Below are 18,511 nucleotides of genomic sequence, written 5' to 3'. Positions count from 1 at the left end.
AAATTTACCACAGCACTGCAAAGACAGTAATTCTGACAGTAGGTGATACCCCTAATGTTTCATCTATGTACAGACTTAAAAAATTAAACAATTTTCTTTTTTAAAAAAATACATTTTCTGCCAGCAGAAAAGAATTATCTTAAAAAGGAAAGATCAACTAAAAAACCCCACTTCTTTCCTCACAAACTGCCCCCATCTTGCAGTGCAGTTGGTTGCTGTTCCCCTTCAGATCTCTACCAGTAACCAGTCCCATTGCCTTTTTAAGAAAATCAACATGTTTTCTGTGACTGTGAATGCTGGTTGAGCATTGCTAAGGCTCAGTAGAGGGGCAAAAGCCCCAACACTGAAGGAGGGAGAAAAAATCCCACCTTAAAGTCTCTAAACAAATTACTGAAAAGGACATAGATGGAAATGTGGGAGACAGATTTCAGTATCCAACGTGAGGTGTTGACTTTGACTTTTATGGAGTCAGTGGGTTTCAACCATCCCTGAAGTCAGCTGCTTTGAGCAACAGGGTTTCCATTTGCAAAGACCATTGGGCATGTGAGAATGCAGCCTGAGCTTCTTCCAACACTCCCAAGGACAGTTGTGAGATGGGTTTATATCTGTATCACCTTTACATAGATCTCCCAATATCAGTTTCAAACACTGATGCAAGGCTGGGTTTACAGATCAAACTGCAGGTCGGTTTGAGCAGGACCCCATTAACAATATCCCTTCCCATCCCCCAGGACAGAGCATGTCAGATGTGGACTAGACCTCAGCAGACACCTCCATTGCTCCTATATGCAAGTTGAACGCTTCACGCATGACATTTAGTTATGCTGTGCTGCCTTCTCCCACTTTCTCCTAGCCTGGAGGAGAAGAGGGTCCAGAGGGACTCCCCTTTTCTTTGCCAGCATTTCAACAGTGGAGGAAAAAACAATCAAACCTTTGAGGACCAGGCTTTTTATCAGATTTTGGTTGTCAGCCAAGTAGCTGTGTGAGAGAAAGAAAAGCCACAACTCTGGAAAAAACCCCCAAGATCTTTTCTCTGATAAGCAAAGTGCTCCACGATCACTGACATCAGTGCTAATTCTTCCCCTGGCACATTCTCAAGAGCGTTTTGGCGCTGGAAGTTGCCTCACATATGCCCAGATGAGTAGCAGATGTTGTGTTCAGATGGGGAATGTCAGCATGGAAACAACTTACTCTCACATCCTCTAGGTCTGCATCTTGGTTTGATAAGGTCGCCAAGACAAGAATCCCTGTCAAAGTTTCCTTCCAAGCTTTCCCAGAAAGGGAGGAGGGATTTTTTTCTCTCTTTTTTTTTTTTTTTTATCTCCCCCTAAGTCAGGCTCCATGATCTTTTCCCTTTGCAACCTCCTTCATCAAAGGCTGGTTCCTGGATGAGATAGGGTTGTTGGCAGGCCCCTCTGCTTCCCTTCCTCTGCTGCACGTAATTTCTGAGCAATGGCTTGCTGAGGTTAGAAAGATAGGAGGTTGCCAAAGCTGGACCTAATTTAATAAGACAAGAAAAGGATAAGGATGGAAAAACAGGAAGAAATTTGTGGGAAAAGTTCTTGACTTAGTGTTTATTGCACACCTATGTAAATAATATGTAAAACCCAACATATTAGGAGCACTCTGTATTTAGCTTTGTCTGGAAATGTTTCTTCAAGACTGAAAGTGCATGATAAAGAACAGGGTGCTGCTAATGAAGGCACATTTTGGGGAGTAATAATTAAAAAAAGGATGATGCATGGGTTTGTGAGTAAGCAGCTACAGAGTTGGTACATTTTGGTGTGTGCTTTGGAAAGATGTAGCTTTGCTCCTACAAACGTCTGAGGCATGAAGGTTTGCCCTAGACTGATTGTTCTGCCCTGGGACCTGCAGAGCAGCTTGGCCCCCGTTGTCCAGCATCACTGCTCTTGTCCAACGTGATGAGTGCAGGACCACAATGCACCAGGTAAAGTTTGGAGCCTGCAGATAACGCGGGCCAAGATATGAGAGTTTATAAAATCCACAATCAACTATTGGAATATACAAATATATAAATTATTAACAGTTTTACAAAAGGCACACTGCAAGCTATCTCAGTCCGACACCTGTACAAATCCCATAGCCCCCCACCCTCCCTGCCCCACTCCTTCTTCTCCTCAGCTTTCATCATGAAACATAAGGTGCTGCTACTACGGACCCATGGCTGTCATAGCAACTGAGGACTTCTTTTTTGGTCAGCCCAATTTGTCGGTGGTACTGTCCTTCTCTGATGGTCTTAAGACACTGTACGTTCTTCCCCAAGGTGATGCTTTTGATGGAAGGCAGATATTTCAGCACAGTCTTTGGCAAGGATGACACACCTGTCCCAGAGAGGTTGAGCTCTTGTAGGGAGTTCAGACCAAGGATGACTTCAGCAGTCAGTGAACTCAAGCTGGGATTGTTGGATAAATCCAGAACTTGAAGGGCTGAGAGTTCCTTGAAGCTATGAGGAGATAACTCTCGAAAGCCACGCAGGCCACTGAGGGATAAATGAATCAAATCTTTCAGCCCTGTGAAGTCTCCTTTCTCAATCTTAACTACAGGGTTCCCATCAAGATTTAAATATCGGAGAGGAATGCCTTGGAGGTTTGGCACAAAAGTTAGCCTGTTTCCAGAAAGATTTAAATTCTGGATGTTGGGGATGCTCTTTTCACGGTGCCTTGTAATTGTGCTGAGCATATTATTAGATAGATCCACATTCAGGGATTTTCCTTGACCTTTTGATGCAAAAATATCCATTGCTATACCCAAGAGCTTGTTATTGCTCAAATCTATGTCGCTTAAAGGAGAACTGGAGAAACAGTCTTCCGGAAGGACTTCCAGAGAGTTATGACTCAGATCCAAGGACTCCAAGTACCGAAGCCTGGAGAAGGTTGTGGAGGAAATCTTGGCAATTTTGTTGTAGCTCAGGTCAAGACTCACCAGGGTGGTGTAGCCAGGACCCATAAGCATTGATTCATTTATTGTTTCCAGTTTGTTTGATGATAGATCCAAATAGGAGGTATCCAGAGGTATTGGGACAGGAACAATATGTGAGCCTATTCCACTGCAGTCCACCTTGGTCAAGCTAAAGCTGTCAAAGAGACCAAAGGTTTCCACTTCACAGTGGCAGCCAGGGAAGCAGGTTTTGGTCATACCAAAACAAGGAAGGAGAAGCAGCAAATTGAGCCAGGCCAGGAACTGCATTGTACCTGGAAAACAAGACAGTAAGAAAACAGATTTAATTGCTGTAGAAATTACTTCAGGGAAGATGTGTAACTCTTTGAGCTATGCATTCTTCTCCTCTCTCTTTCCAAAGGGATAGGTTAAGAATACCCTTAAATAGCATGGATATCCCAAATACCCCAGTGGGAACTTAATGAGAAAACATATTGGGTCAACAGTCTTTGCACATATAATCACGTTATATGTTTCAGTATCCAACATATTCCACACAAATGGAAATGAGCTGCAAGAACAGTAGGCTGCCTTAAAGCATGATCTATTCAACATGCATCCTTTTGACTGGACCATGGAAGAAGCTAAATGACAGCTCAAACACTGAGTCATTTTACAACCTGGAAAACTTCAGCACACAAAGGTCTTCTTGTCAGAGCATCCCTGTGAGATTTGGGAGCACCGAATTAAAGACCCTAAATTGACAAGTTGGAGAAATCATTTAGACTGTGAGAGCCTTAGGTGTCCAAAAGCCTTATCAGAAGAGGAAAAAAAAAAGTTCCATTCAGATTTTCTGTAGGCAACAGAGATAAGGGCATCATCAAAACAACATCCAGGATGAACAGCTAAAAAGGCCAGCTGCTTACTGTCCAAACAGACACAATGTCTCCCTTGCTTAGGCTTCAGAAGTGAATTTAAAATTTTCAGGTAGGTATGATCATGGTTTTCTATCAGGTGGCTAAAAACAACCCTCCTTGGGCTGGTGGCAGTAGGGCAGACAACAGCCACTTGGCTCCCCACCTACCAGAGCAGAGGAACCAAGGGTTGCTCAGTATAACCCAGACTTTGCTGTGGTGGGCCCAGCCTCCTGCACAGTGGAGAGAGACAATTCGCTTCATGTAGAGCCTCTGGGGAGCTTTTGCTAATTACATTAAGTAGTCTCTCTGATTAACAATGCCAGCAAGCAAGAAGCTCTCTCCACCCCTCTGGTTTTGACCCTCCTCCATCCAAAACATTTCTGTCCCTCAGAATCACAGACAAGGGAAGCAGAGAGCTGATCTGCACCTCCCCGGCTCTGCTGGACACCTTCAGATCACATCCTAACAGCTCCTTCATACAACTGTGGGCAACAGCAGCTGCATGATTTCAAGAGACAGCCAAAAAAGCTTCAACTCTGCATCTCTGGAGAAGGTAAACTGGAGCATGCCAGCATCCTAAAGGTAAGCAGAGGCAGCAAGGAGTGTCCTCATTGGTTCCCATTGCAGTCATGGGTGATGACTCCTCATGCTTTACAAACAAGGTCTCCAGGAGGCCAGCAACAAAAAATCCCACCAAACCAGGCAAGCAGATCCATCAGTACGAGTCCTTGGCTATACTGCTGGCCATAAACAGACACTCATGTGTCAAGCACTTATTTAACAAGAAGAAAGTAAAAAATGCCCCTTGAAATGCATGTTCCCATCATTACCTCAGCCTCCCTGGTCTCTATTCTCACCTTTCCCACCGCTCTTTAAAAGCACTTCATTAACTTCCTTGCAGTATCATCTTTCCCACACACTCTTTGATCTGCCTGAGGCACCTTCCCCACAGCCCTTGCACGTTCCCAAGACCATTTCCTAGAAATTCACACTTCATCTTCCCTCACCCACCCTTTGGCATCAGTTTCTCTCCCTCTTCAGTGTGATCTTCTTGGCTCTCATTCCCAGGAGACTGACTGGGAACTACTTGCCAATATGCAAAAGAAATGCAAAGGGGAAAAAATACTGCAGAAATACTGTCCTGATCACCGATATGAGCTGTCTGGCAGTGTCTCCCAGACCTCCTGCAAATAGAGAGCAGAGATTGGGACTCTGGCCAAATTGCCTGCAACCAAACCATTGCTAAAGGCCAACATGTAATCCTCTGGGGTCCATTATTCTATAGAAACAACAGAAAATTCGTAAGATGAGCCCTAGTCTCAGCCCATCTCAAGTGTTTCTTGAGAAAACACATATGTGTGCAGAGAGGACACAGCTCTTTTCTACACAGGGCAGAGCTCTTTTCTGCAGATGTGTTTCCAGATATCCCTTTCCTAATGACATCAAGGTTGATCCCCTCTGGTTCTGTGCAGAGACAGAGCTTGCTCCCCTCTGCAGTCCCTCGTAAAAACAAATAGTATTCTTTTTCTTTTTTCATTGAGCTGCATTTGGAGTGCACTGAAATGTTTTATTACCAGGGAAAGTTACAGCAGTAGGGAGCTCCTTTTAAACTAAACCTGCAAAAAAGTAAATGTTAAATGTCTCATGGGAAGTACCCACATTAGTGTCAGCTCAGCCTACTGGTATTTCTTCTCCCAAATTTCACCCAGTGGCTATTCCTCGTTGATATCTCAACATGGAAAATACCTCCCAACTTCTTCAAGAGCCCAGCTCAGTTCCTTATGGCATTGTTTTGGCTGTGAAGGGAGCTGTATCACACACCAGCAAGTCCAAAGACAGACCATTGTGATATTTGACTTTCTGAGCACTGCTGAGAAATTCATAGGCTCCTGCTGGGGCATTTGAAGAAAGAGGACAATCTCCAAAGTCCTAGCTTAACTAGGAACAAACTTTTAATAGGGCCTGTAGTGACAGGACAAGGGGCAATGGTTTTAAACTAGGACAGGGGTGACTCAGACTAGATGTAAGGAAAAAATCTTTTTTGATGAGCGTGGTAAAAAACTGGCACAGGTTGCCCAGAGAGGTGGTAGATGCCCCATTCCTGCAAACATTCTAGACCAGGTAGGATGGGGCTCTGAGCAACCTGATCTAGTTGAAGATGTCCTTGCATATTGTGGGGGACATGGACTGGATGGCCTTTAAACGGTCCCTTCCAAACCAAACTATTCTGTGATTCTACAAACCGAGAGAAGAATCAAAACCAGTGGTAGGCTTTGATATGTGGCTGCTCAAATCCTGTTTGACATGGGAATTCCCTTCCTGATCAGCCTCAAAAATGATTGCCAGAAGTGGGCAGATACAATGATTCCCATTGCAACATCCATCACTCCAGCCAGAAGCAAAGACAAAACCCTTCACAGCTGAAAAGCAGTACACAAAGCCCAGCTGAGGTATTTGCACAGCATATATTGCTTCTTCCCTCCTAACAGCACTTCCACAAATTCTCTCTTACTGGCTCTCCAATTGCTTTGCTGATGGGATACAATCCATTACTTCCAGTTAAAAACTCCCTTATGGAGCACTATGAAGCATTCATAGGCTAACATGCCACTTGGTTAATAGCACTGATGAAAGATAGGAGAAATAGTTACTGGTCATCTTTTGGTCCAAGAAAGAGACTCCTGCATTGCCAGATAATCAACAAAGAACTTACTCATGTACAGACATGCTTTATCATTGTGTGGAGCAATCGATAGCTCTCTTTGAAATGGGGAAAGAAACATGCCCTAGGCATTTACAGTTCATCTGTGTACAGTGTGCATTTGAAACTGCATCAAATTGCCTTTGGATTGCTGCCTACCAGCTGCTTTGTTGATAAAGGCAGAAAGCCAAGGTATCCCCTCGTAAAATGAAGAGGAGTTATCCTCTTTCAGCACTGGAGAGCTTCACCCAGGGGAAACACCATGGTCCAGGAACCACCAGCAGCATCACCTGGGATAGTGAGGGGAAAGTCACTGGGACAAAGCAGCCCACCCTAGGGCTGGTTCAGCCATGACATCTTTGTTTCTATGGCTGTTGAGGTGTGCAGAGATCCCAGTGATAAGTTTTGGCCATCTGACAGTCTAGGGGACTTGTTATACCCACTGATTTCAACAGAAGCTGCTGGGGGTGCAACACTGTCCCCTGTGTTTCAGGTGCTCATAGTGGCCCCAGGGCTCTGGTCTTTATAACTTGCTCATCCCTTCTGCATGGCAAATACTCTGAGACAACCTCAAGGAACCAGTGGTGTTTAGTGGAGCCAATGCTGAATAAAGTTCTTAGAAGGGTTCTAGCCTTTTCCCCAATCCCACATCTCTCCCTGAGCCTAGAGATGCCCTGATACCTTATCCCTGCTGTGCTGATCCACTGCAACATTGTGTGGCAGGATCCATACAGAAAACTCACACTGAGATTTCCCCGCCAAAAAGCCCCCAGTATTAAAATCTGATTTTAAAACCAGACTGCAGAGGAATCCCAGGTCTTAGCTGATGGCAGAGAGAGGTGGAAGAGAGGAAACCCTTCTTTCTTGTGTTGCTGGAAATCCATGTTTCTCACTACAATTGATTTCCTCCTTCTCCTCTCCCTTAAAGACTTTTCTCATTAGGGAGATGAGCTAACACATCATCCCCTGGATGAAACCCCATTGCTTGGGGACTGGTCCCCCTCATCAAGAATACAGATATTAAGAGAATGCTACCTAGGCTACCTCCAGTTGCCCTGGCAATCACCAGGATGGAATTCCCTATAGCCAAAAATGAAGGAATAATTACAAAATTATACAAAGGAAGGTGTTTTAAAGTTTGTTGTTTGATGTAGTTGCAACATAGTTGCCTCATTCTTCATTCTGCACTCCTCAGCCTCCCAGAACATGGACTTCAGCAAAGTGTCAGCTGAAATGCAGCTGGAATTGGGGCCGAAGACCCAAAGTCACCCAATGAAGCTTGAGGTACATGAGTAAGAAGTGCAAAAACATCAAGCTTTCTCTACGGTGCGGCAAAGAGAAAGGAATTGCTCTAGAAGGGGATGAAACCTACCTAAGACCAGACACATTCTTGGAGATACCCTTTCTCGCTTGTCCATGGCAGAATAGGATGCCCACTCTCCCTTGTTACTGCTTCTTCCAAACCCAAATTCCACCCAATAACAAGGCACACTGGGATGAACCAGATCAGCTCACTCATCCAGCAGAAAACCCCTAAACTTCCTCTTTCCCCTTTGCTGGGTCAGTGTTCCAACAAATCAGGGTGATCAGCCACAGGGTTACCAGCTCTGACACAGGAGTGGGAAAAACAGGATCTGTCTTTTCCATGGCAGCCCACAGTTAGAGCAGATCAGATATGACATGAATATGTAAGGCATGGTGGACAGATCCTGGTAATTTCCGAGGTTTTTTTCCAATAGTAATTCTGGATGAACAGCAAATAGAGCAACTTTCAAAGAAAAGAGGCAAAAAGGAAGGGCAGAAGTCCACCTATCCCAAATAGAGTTGTTGTTATAGCAAAGGACAGAGAAGTTGTATTAGCAACAGTATTTCATCAGAATGAAAATTTTGGGATTGTATTCTGTCTCTTGCATCAGCCAAGTAAAGAAAAAACAAAGTCTTTATAGCAAAGCTCACCAGGCCCACTTGGCTGCCAACACTAATTGGGGTCAGGGAAAAGGAATTTTACTGGAAAGTGAAACAAGTACATAGGTTATGACAGAGGCCATAAATCCTCCAGACTGGGGAAAAAAAAAAAAAAAAAAGAGTTTGCTCTTCCTCTCTTAAAATATCAGGGAGGCTAACTGGCAGCTGGAATGGTGTCTCCAGAGCACCAGGATGTTCCAGAGTTGCTTCTTCAACAACAGAATTGCAGCAGAGACCTTTCTCCCACTTCTCCACCCATTAATTATTCTGTAAAATTAGAATAATTACTGACTAAAGTGCAGCACTAGCAGCAGCTACACTGTTCCACTGTGGACTCTCCCAGGCTGAGCTCAAATGACACCACAGATGCAATCGTGGTCAGGTCTCCAGATCCCATACACCAATTTGAGCAAACAGCAAAACTAGCTCAAACTAGCCTACACCCTGTGATCATTAAACCCTTAACTGCAGACACACCCCCCTTCCATAATAAAGAGACTGCTGCTGACAAGGTTACTTTTTTTTTTTTTTTGGTGAATCCACTGAAAGTAAAGGTCACCCAGGCTTTTGCTTTACCTGCTTCAGACTGGCTCTTCCTGCAGAAGGGCTCCCCATATGCACACCAGAAAAGAGCTGTATATACTCTCTCAGTAAAGATTATTAAACCTCACAAAGATGCTTTAGTGTAAATGGGAGTGGTGTTTTCTGACCTGTTTGTTACTTTTTGTTGTTTGCTCGTTTGGGGGACACTTTGCAAGCAGTCCTGGTTTTATACTCAGTGTTTATGACTTTTTGGATTTAGGGAGGGGAAATCTAATGGGAATCCAAAAAGTATCTGCTTTTTATGTATGATCCTGCATTTGTTAGATGGGTTTGAGAGAGTTCAGTGGAATTATTCTAGGTGTCAGTAACAGCAGGATGAGAATTAGTCCCTTGGCTCTTCCAAATTGCACTTGGAGCACTTCATCGGGAGATATTGCACAAGTCACTTTTGAGGGATAAGTTATCATCCTTCACTTCACACTGATGGTTTTATCAGTGGGTACTGCAAAGCTTCTCAGACAGCAGAGCTATCCCCAGTTACCCAACTGAATATAAAGAAAGGGATGTGCAACCCTGTTTCCCTCATCAGTGCATACAAGCATTGGGATGAGGGGATACTCAGACACTGGGATGGCAGCTTTAGCCCTTATGTAAAGAGACACCAAGGGCCTGAACAGGAGCTAAAAATCCTCCTGCAGGTGCCTGAACACTTTTTACTCCATCTTTTTGCTTACTGGGAAAAATCAGAATTAAATTCAGGGAATGAGAAAGAAAAAAATAAAATATTTCTCCATGAATTTCTTTCTGCTTTAATTATTTTGCCTGGAGAGATCATGGAGCAGATCCTCATGGAAACTTTGCTAAGGCACATGGAAAATAAGGAGGTGATTGGCGACTGCCAATATGACTTCACTAAGGGCAAATCCGGCTGGACAAATTTCATTGCCTTCTATGATGCTGTTACAGTGTTGGTGGATGAGGAAAGAGAGTTGTTAACTTCCTGGATTTGTGCAAAGCATTTGACACTAATCTACACAACATCTTACTCTCTTTGGAGAAATATGGACTTGATGATGGATGACTCAGTGGACAAGGAATGGGCTGGATGGTCATACTCAAAAGAGTTGAAATCAATGGCTCAGTGTCCAAGAGGAGACTAGTGAAGAGTGGAGAAAGCAGAGAGACAAGATGCTGTTCCCAGCACTGAACAAGAACCCCACAGCTCTGCATCAGGTCTGTCTTTGCATAAGTTGAATCTCACCAAAACCCATGGAATTTGGGTCGTGGACAGCCAGAAGGGGCAAGGAACGAAAAAACAAGACACCATTCCTCATTTTACCCAGACCTTAGTTATTTCCATTCACTTTTCTCCTCTCTGGATATAGAGAAATTCCTGAGCCAAAACAGCAATAATTTCTTAGCATCTGACCCACGTCCTCCATCCTTTAGGAAGATTTTTGTAGAAGTTACAGGGAATAGGGTAGATAAGATGAGCAAGGCCAAAGCCAAATTGTTAAGCATCAGAAGCTTTTCACAAGCCCAAAGCAAAAACCAAGCTTCCCCTCAAGCCACCAACCAGGCTGCAGAGAAGATATGTAGGACTGATCTATAGGGAACCCTACAGCTCCACATTATGGGTCTGTTTTCAAATATAGAATCATTTAGGTTTGAAAAGATCATTGAATTCAACTGGTAACCCAGCACTGCCAAATCCACCATTAAACCATGTCCCCAAGTGCCACATCTATGCGTATTTTAAAGACTTCCAGGGAAGGTGACTTGACCACTTCCCTGTGCAGCTTCTTCCAACGCTTGACAACCCTTCTGGTAAAGAATTTCTCCCCAGTTTCAGTCTAAACCTCCCCTGGTGCAATTTGAGGCTGTCTCCTCTTGTCCTATTGCTTGTTACTTGGGAAAAGAGACTGACACTCCTGCTCAACTGAAAGTCTCTGCTCTAACTTTTTAAATGTAAAAAAAATTCCTTTATTTAATAAAGAAATGGAGAGACCTATTAAAATAATCTTTGTTTCAACTGTTAATGTCACAAATCCCATCTGCATTGCAAGAGGTCACAGATAATTTATCATCCTAGTGTTTAAATAGCTTATAGTTTATTCCACTTGTGCAAGCTTTCCCCTCCAGCATCCCTCATCCCTGAAGGAGGAAATTAAGGTGCGGGGTGGTGTATTTTGGGCTCTGACAAAAGGAAACATGTGCAGGCAGGTCTGCCAGCCCATACAGTAAGTTCCAGCTCATTTATATCCATGGCTGAAATAGAATTTCTGCCACCCTGAGAGCTGCATGCCTTGAAAAGCCACATTTTGTGAGCAAACAGCAGCCCAGCTCCCAGGAATTTTGCCTTGAGTGGGAAAATTCTGGTGCTACCTCCCGCACGGGCAAATTAGGAATTAAATCACCATGGCACCAGGGTTTGCATGAAATTCCTTCCTCTGCTCAGCCCAGGAAGCTGTCAGGATAACAGCAGTTTTACTCCAGGTGGAGGAATTAGTCTCCTGTGGTTTTTGAAGGCAATTTTGCTCTCCAGCCTCAAGTCAAGCTGTGCTTGTGCCCAGAGGGGGCATTCCCGAAAGGAAATTGTCTGCCAAACCTCCTGAGCGGCTGGGGGCAGGGGAAGGCAGGTGTTGGAGTGGTGTAGCACCTCTCAGTAACACCAGGAGGGATTCACAGGGTTTGCTGGGAGCAGACAGGATGTGAGCATCCCAGCCCCACCATTGCCTCCTGGCTATACCAGCTGCAGGACAGCTCAAGCTGGGAGCGTTGGCAGCCACACGCTGCTTCCCAGCAGCCCAGAGTTGCAGGGAATCAACCAAAGGTGCCTGCAAGGGATGTAAGAGCTCAGGACTTTCTCTTGCTCTAAAATCACCCCAGCCATGACCACTATGAATTCTTTTACCCACAACAACCCCTATTTCTCATCCTCCCCCTCTCTGCTTTTTAACTGTGAGCATTTCAAGGAACAGGAGATCTCAGTGTCCTGGCACTCACTGAGTATAACAGAGACCTCATCTCAGCCAGGAACACAAATATTTTCTTAACACACCTCAAACTCAGCCCAAATAGAATTTTTATCGTAGTGACATGTCCCAGAAAGGGAGGTCTCTGCTATTTTGGCACAAACTCGGGAACAGACCAGCCCTTCACATGGCTCCTCATAGCCAAAGGAGAGGCTTACACAGGGTTTTATGTCAGTCTTTACAGCATTTTGCTGTAGAAAGACTTGGTGAAGCTACAAACAAATCCCCCTGCCTGATCATCTCCAATGGCCAAGGACTCACTGTGAGGCACAAAGGGAACCTGTGAGTACTCAGGCTTTAATAAATCACAGCGGTAACCTGGGGAGGATTAAACCCTCCTTCTTTCTTAACTTGTCAATTATTGAAAGCTAAAATGATCACAGCAAGCTTCTCCTAAAGCCTCAGTCCTTGGTGATGAACACCTGACTGCCCAGCCAGTTCCTGTGGCGGCTTCTGCTACAATGATACTTTTTCCTTGCACTCCAGCTCTCAGAGACATGATATAATTCTAGAGGAATGCACTCTGGGATGAACACCATATGGTAGCAAGGAATGTTAAGAGGTGCAGCACAGGGAGATGAAACCTACCCATGATGGATACTTGGTTTTAGCTGTTAAAAGAACTGATTAGCCATGTCATTGTGCCCAGCTGGGAAATGCCACATGCCATACATGTAGCTGGGATGGCACATCCACTGTTCCACCTCAGGAAAGTGCAGGTTGCAAGGACCCACCAGCAGCTATCTGGTCAATGAGGGAAAGGTGTGATGTCTATGGATATACCCCATACCTCTGACCTGGTTTGCTTCCAGCCACCTCAGAGGGCTGGTCTGAGCTGCAGAAGGATCATGCTTGCATGGGTAGACATAGATGGGTTCCCCTGGAGAAGCTGAGTTTGGGAGGGGGAAGGAAGCAAAAGAGAGGAGGGATGCTGCCAGGAGAAGGTAATATATCCTGGGATGATATCTCTGTCCTTTCCTGGTGAGACACAGCCCTCCAAGCGCAAGTAGCTCAATACAGCCCCATTATCCTGTATCTCTAATGGTTTTCCAGTTATTTTTCCTTGAATTGGAGAATCATCAAGGTTGGAGGAGACCTCCAAGATAATTGAGTCTATTGAATCAGAGGTGGCTGCAAACCAGGTGTCCAAACACTGATAGAGTGCCTTGGGCATGGTGCAACAGCACTGGCAAAAATCATGAAAAAGCAGAGGGAAAACAAATTCACCCTGGCTGGGCAACACCTCCCGCCCTGGCAGGAGGATTTTAAGAGGACCCCATGCAGCTTTAGCTCTCTGAAAGGCAGCAGCTGCCAACCTCCCTTCTAACAGCCCTGCGGGGCTGCTGACTTCAATAAGGAAGGACAAAGTGGGGAGACCGGGAGTTAGGCTGGGTGCCCCTTGGCACTGCTCCAGCTGGCCCAGGCTTCTTTGTGGGCTTTTTATTTATTTTTGTGGTTGGTTTTTTTTTTTCCATGCACAATAATCTCTGGGCCCCTTTGCCGTCTGTGGCTCTCAGCACGCAGCTGCAGACCCTCCACTGAGGAAATAATAAATACAATCCTGGCCATTATTGTTGCAAACAGCACAGCTGGAGGCTCCCATCTCACTCCCCTCATGGCCTTTCTTTGCCCCCCCTTCAATAATTCTTGCATCATGATGCTGCAAACAATGAAGGCCAGTAAAACTGCATGGTAGAGCATCAGCTGGGGCTTCAGGAGCTGCCCCCACCCCAGCAGGGCACATGAGACATTTGCTACACCTAGTGGGTCTCCTACAAGATTTGGGAAGGGGGATTTGGGGAGGGGAAGGGGATCTAGGTAAAGTTGATAAAGGGTTTACCAGCAGGGCATTGACACTGCCATGGTTCCCACCCCAGATGATGTTCCATTGCCCCAGTGATATGGTATCTCCTCAGCTTTTTCCTCCCATCCTTGGTCCAGGATCCTCCAATCCTTCTTGGCTGGTGCAGTATTTTGGATAAAGATCATCTGAAGTGGGCTGGGAGAGCCACTTCCCCAGCTGGACCCATTTCTCACCACTGATGCTACCATGAGTCCTCATATGCATGCCTCAGTTTCCCTCCTGACACCTTAAGAATTACTAGCACCAGGACCAAAAGGTGTTTATTCCTGTATGGGGATGGAGGTACCATCCCTGTGTTTAACTGGGAAGGGAGAACAAGTCAGGATAGTCTGGTCTCACCCTGTGCAAAAGCCTCCAGCCAACACTGCCACTGCCACAGCTGGTCCAGCCAAATGCTACTGCTGTCCTTGTGCACCATGTCCAGCTCCTGCCTTGCCTGGATAATCTAGGGACACCAGCCCTGCTTTGTCCTCTGCAAAATGGGCAGTCAGTCCAGAAGACAGGGAAGGGGACATCTGGGGAGGTGATTGTGGTGCAGAAGTATTTAAATGCCTCTCAAATCAGTGTTCATGGACTCTGAAGTGTGGCTGCAGTCTTGGTGACAGCCAACAGCATGCCTGCCTCTCCAGGGACCTCTGCCCACTTGTGCTGCTCACCTCTCCTGCCTCCATTCTGCCCCAATCTTTGGCCCTTGCTTTTGGTGCTGCTCTGTGGCACTTCTGCCATATGGAGATGCTGCGAGTCATCCAGGATGCAGACAACCATCTTCTTTACCATTTAACCATATATTAAGCCAATTCCTAACCCAATTTTTTCTGATTGCACAGACAGGCAGAGTAAGACTCCCCAAATCACATCCTCATACATGCCCCTCATATGGGCTACATAGTGCTGACTCCTTGCACCCTGTTCCTTCCCTCAATGCCAGGAGAGGCCACCATGCACCATGCTGTGAACATAGGAGATAGAGACATCGCCATGGAACATTTGGGGATGGTCCAGAAAAGCAGTGCTCTCCCCCACTGTATGAGACTGGCAAGGTTCAGAGTTACCCTATAATCCTCTGACTTGGTGATCTCTTGCAAGAGGTTGCAACACTCTTGTCCTGGATAGAGAGAGGGGCTGCACCTCCTGTGTGAACTGAACCTTTGCACTGGGATTAAAGGGCTTTGGAGAAAGGATCTCCTCCATCCTGCTCTGTGAAACTTGTCCTCACCTCCTACAGACGTCTCATTCTCAAGGATGAGGAGGAAAATACTGAGGTCAGGGATGTCTCCTGCCCCGCCTGGAGACTAGTGACACAAGCCCCATGAACATGTGTCACTTCAGACATTACAGGGTTGAGGAATCACATCTCGTTTGACCCGTCTGTCACAACACAAACTTGCCTTTAAGTCTCAATTTTTCCTGATGAGGGTGATCTTATTCAAAGTAAAAAAACCACCAAAATTCAGTAAAATTAGTCCCCATCCCTGAAAGTGTTGGCCAGGTTTGAATGGGGCTCTAAACAAGTTGGTCGAGTGGAAGATGTCTTTGCCCATGGCAGAGGGGTTGGAACTGGATGATCTTTAACGTCCAAACCAAACCATTCTGTGATTTCTCTGCCCACCCCAGGGTTTGAGTTGCTGGCAAGAATCAGGGAAAAGGAGAGGAGTCAGCATACAGAGGCACAGACTGCAAAAAAGAAGCAGGATGGGAGAAAGGGGAAGGAAAAGAAATCTCACAGACGCTGACACTCAGATATTACACACAGCACATGGCCCTCTGTCAGCTACGGTGAAGATAAAGTGCTTTTTTCCAGTTTGCCACTACTCTGACATACAGATTTCCAGCCTGGTTAATGCAACTCAGGAATGTGCCATGCTAAGGCAGCCAGGTTGGTTTAATCTCTTGCAGCATTTGCTCCCCGGAGCAGGGAGGCTGAGGCAATTCCCAGAGCACATATTTCCTTCTCCCCTGCTGCACACCATACACACAATGGAACCTCCCAGGAAATTAAAAAAAAAAAATTAATAAAAAATTATATAGACATATATATATAAAAATTGCAGTAAAAATTAAAATCTCAAGGTTCTTCCCCTCTAATGAATGGCTGTGCCGTTCATACATTTGCCTCGATAGGTCCAGGTGCCAAGTTTTAAGACAAGAAATGGCTTGCTCAAGCCAGTTTTTATCTCTTCCCAGCCCTTGACATCTCAGTGTTCGGAAGTTTCTTTTGATAGCCTGCCAAGGCAGCCAGTGCTGCAGCTACCGTGCAGAGCCTGAGGGTGCCAGGGGTCAGGAGGGCTGCTGGACAAGGATGCCTTGTCTTATCCAACCCTTCAGCCTCTGCTTCTCCCCACCAACCAGCTAACAAGAGAGGAGAAGGAGGACGAGGAGGAAGGAGGAGAGACTGAAAGAGGATAAAAAAAAAAAAAAAAAGCAGTTAGGGATGGAGGGAAAACTCTAAATCTCTGGAGGATAGTGGCTCACCTTTTTCTCCCAGCTCTGTCTCGCACTGGGGCGGTGCACACTGTTGCTCACTGTGGGGCTGGGGGAGCACAGGATGCTTGTCCTATTAAAAAATATAACAAAACAACCTCTAAACTTTTGCACGTTTTTTTGTTTTACAGCTTTTTGTCCCAATTTTCCCCCACCCATTAAATGCTGGTTAGTTTCTTGAACTCAGTTTTAAAGAGGTGCAGGAGACCCTCAACCTAACCCTGCAGCCTTTCCTGCCAGTCCACCTTGTCATCAGAACTTAACGTCCCCAGGGATGTCTGTCATGATTCATGCGTTTTGTCATTGCTCCCCAGTGCCTCTGACAGCAGCTGCTCAAATTCGTTCACAAAACAGCAACGTCTCCCCTGTTCCAGGATGCCGCAAGGGAAAATCCGTCCCAGTGCTGCCACCCCACCTCCTGCCTACCCCGGTGTCAAGCATCACTCACCCTGCGCACCCACGCCAGAGATGGGAGATGGCAGGTCCTTGCTGGGCCATTTATAACCCACATGTGAGCAAGCACCGCCCACATCTTCTCTGGGACGGGGGCTGGCTGCCGTGGGTCACGATAGGACATGATCCCTGCCCTGCACCAGGGCGATGGCAGACACTGACCCGGTTTGCCTGCGAGCGCCTGGCTGCCGACAGCAAGCAGCCAGCCAAGTCTGGCCTGCAAATCCTCCCAGGGACACGCCAGCCTGCCTCTGGTCCTTCCAGCATCTAACACATCCAGCGTGCTCCTTATTCCTGTAGAGATCGGCGAGACACTGATCTAACCCTGCCTTTCCCCAGCACCTCTTCTCCCGGTGTTCGCTCCGCTCCTTACCGCTGCAATAACCCCGGTGCTGCCAGCTGACCCTTGGAGCGGCGATCAATGCGATATTTCAGCGCAACGCCAGCCATCGGCACCGGCTGCTCTCTGCAGAGCAATGGCACAGTGTCCGCCCAGACAAGTTTCCTACTGTAAGTTCAGTGAATGCTGTTATTCAGGCTCACGGCGGCTGATTTATCATGGCAGGCACACGGGGAAAGCTTTCCATTCGGGAGACTGGGGGCTGTTCGTCCCGCTGCCGCGATGAACAGCGTGAGCTCAGCAGGGCTCGCCGTGCTGCGATGTCTTCGCTGCCACCAAATTACACTCGCTAACCGCGGCGGAGAGCGTCGCTTAACGGAGGCGATGACACTTCCCCACGACACAAGCCACCAGCTCCATCCTCACCGCTCTCCTCCCAGCCTTCTCAAATACGAAGCAAGAGGACTAAAGTTGACAGACCCTTTTGTTTCCAGAGAGCTTGGCACGTGTTGTGGTTTACTGAGCTAATAAATCTGCCGTGGGCTGTGCCTTTTAATGACTGCAGCATTAATAACAAGTTTCCATGGAGCTGCTTAAAAGTTTACAGGGTGTGTGCGCTACAAGGGGAACCCCGGGCTTTCCGACCTTCTGCTTCAGAAGTCACAACCAGCAGCTTCCCTCTTTCTTTCTTTCTTCCATTTTTTTTTTTTTTTCAATGAGAGAATGAATAAATCCTGGTCTGCTTCCTCTCCCCCCTCCCCAAACCCACCTTCCCCTCCAGCTTAATCCACTTAAAGAGGGGAAATTCCCTAGCAGGGAGCTTTGCCGTGCCTTTATCAATGCAACCCGGGGAGAAAAGACCCCCGCTCTGCACCTTCCAGCTTCTTCACCCTAACCAGCCGACCCGTCTATGCTTTCGATCCCTTCCCTTCTCTTTTCTCTCCTTACCTTGAGTAAGCTGCAAAACCCTGCGAGCCTCCCAGCACCTGAACCCCACCAAAAAGCCCCCGAGAGAAGAGTGGAGGGCCGGGAAAAGAGGGGGAGGGAGGGGAAGGGAGACAGGGAGCCCTATGTGAAATCAAAGCCCCGAAGCCGAGCACGGGAGGCGGTGCGGAGCCTCCAGCTGCTGCTCGGATTACTCTGCAGCCGTGGCAATCCCGAGCACTCTACAAACCCACCATTCCACTGGGGGAAGAAAAGGAGAAGGGATTCCAGCTGGAGACGCTTCATGCGGGCTGGGGGCTCGTAAGCACCCCCTGCATCTCAAAATTCTCATTTGGAAAAAACAGAGGTGGGGAAAAAGTAGTTTATCTC

General features: G+C 46.5%; 1 protein-coding gene and 1 long non-coding RNA gene across 3 annotated transcripts; both read right to left on the bottom strand.

Moving 5' to 3' along the window:
- Positions 1 to 1,327: 1,327 nt before the first annotated feature.
- TSKU (tsukushi, small leucine rich proteoglycan) lies at positions 1,328 to 16,459 on the bottom strand. 2 transcript variants are annotated; one of them, XM_027904945.1, is made up of 3 exons: positions 16,397 to 16,414; positions 10,597 to 10,687; positions 1,328 to 3,212 (listed from the first exon to the last, which is right to left on the bottom strand). In XM_027904945.1, exon 3 carries the CDS (start codon positions 3,205 to 3,207, stop codon positions 2,149 to 2,151), a length of 1,059 nt encoding a protein of 352 aa, XP_027760746.1. In that variant the 5' UTR covers positions 3,208 to 3,212; positions 10,597 to 10,687; positions 16,397 to 16,414; the 3' UTR covers positions 1,328 to 2,148. The 2 variants fall into 2 exon arrangements, with proteins under 2 accessions (XP_027760746.1, XP_027760747.1); XM_027904946.1 differs by lacking the exon at positions 10,597 to 10,687 and having other exon boundaries at positions 1,328 to 3,214; positions 16,397 to 16,459.
- A 770-nt stretch (positions 16,460 to 17,229) lies between these two features.
- On the bottom strand, positions 17,230 to 18,236 carry LOC114068649. Its single transcript, XR_003573638.1, has 2 exons — positions 18,146 to 18,236; positions 17,230 to 17,546 (listed from the first exon to the last, which is right to left on the bottom strand). It is a non-coding gene; the product is annotated as an uncharacterized LOC114068649 (long non-coding RNA).
- Positions 18,237 to 18,511: the final 275 nt, after the last annotated feature.

This window comes from Empidonax traillii, unplaced genomic scaffold, assembly GCF_003031625.1.
Source record: "Empidonax traillii isolate 1590-97213 ecotype Southwest subspecies unplaced genomic scaffold, ASM303162v1 scaffold1105:size522451, whole genome shotgun sequence".
Lineage (NCBI taxonomy): Eukaryota > Metazoa > Chordata > Aves > Passeriformes > Tyrannidae > Empidonax > Empidonax traillii.
This window is presented reverse-complemented; position numbering and strand designations above follow the sequence as displayed.

Coding starts and splice junctions, on each gene's coding strand:
- TSKU (XM_027904946.1), bottom strand. CDS start 3,207: ATGCAGTTCCTGGCCTGGCTCAATTTGCTGCTTCTCCTTCCTTGTTTT.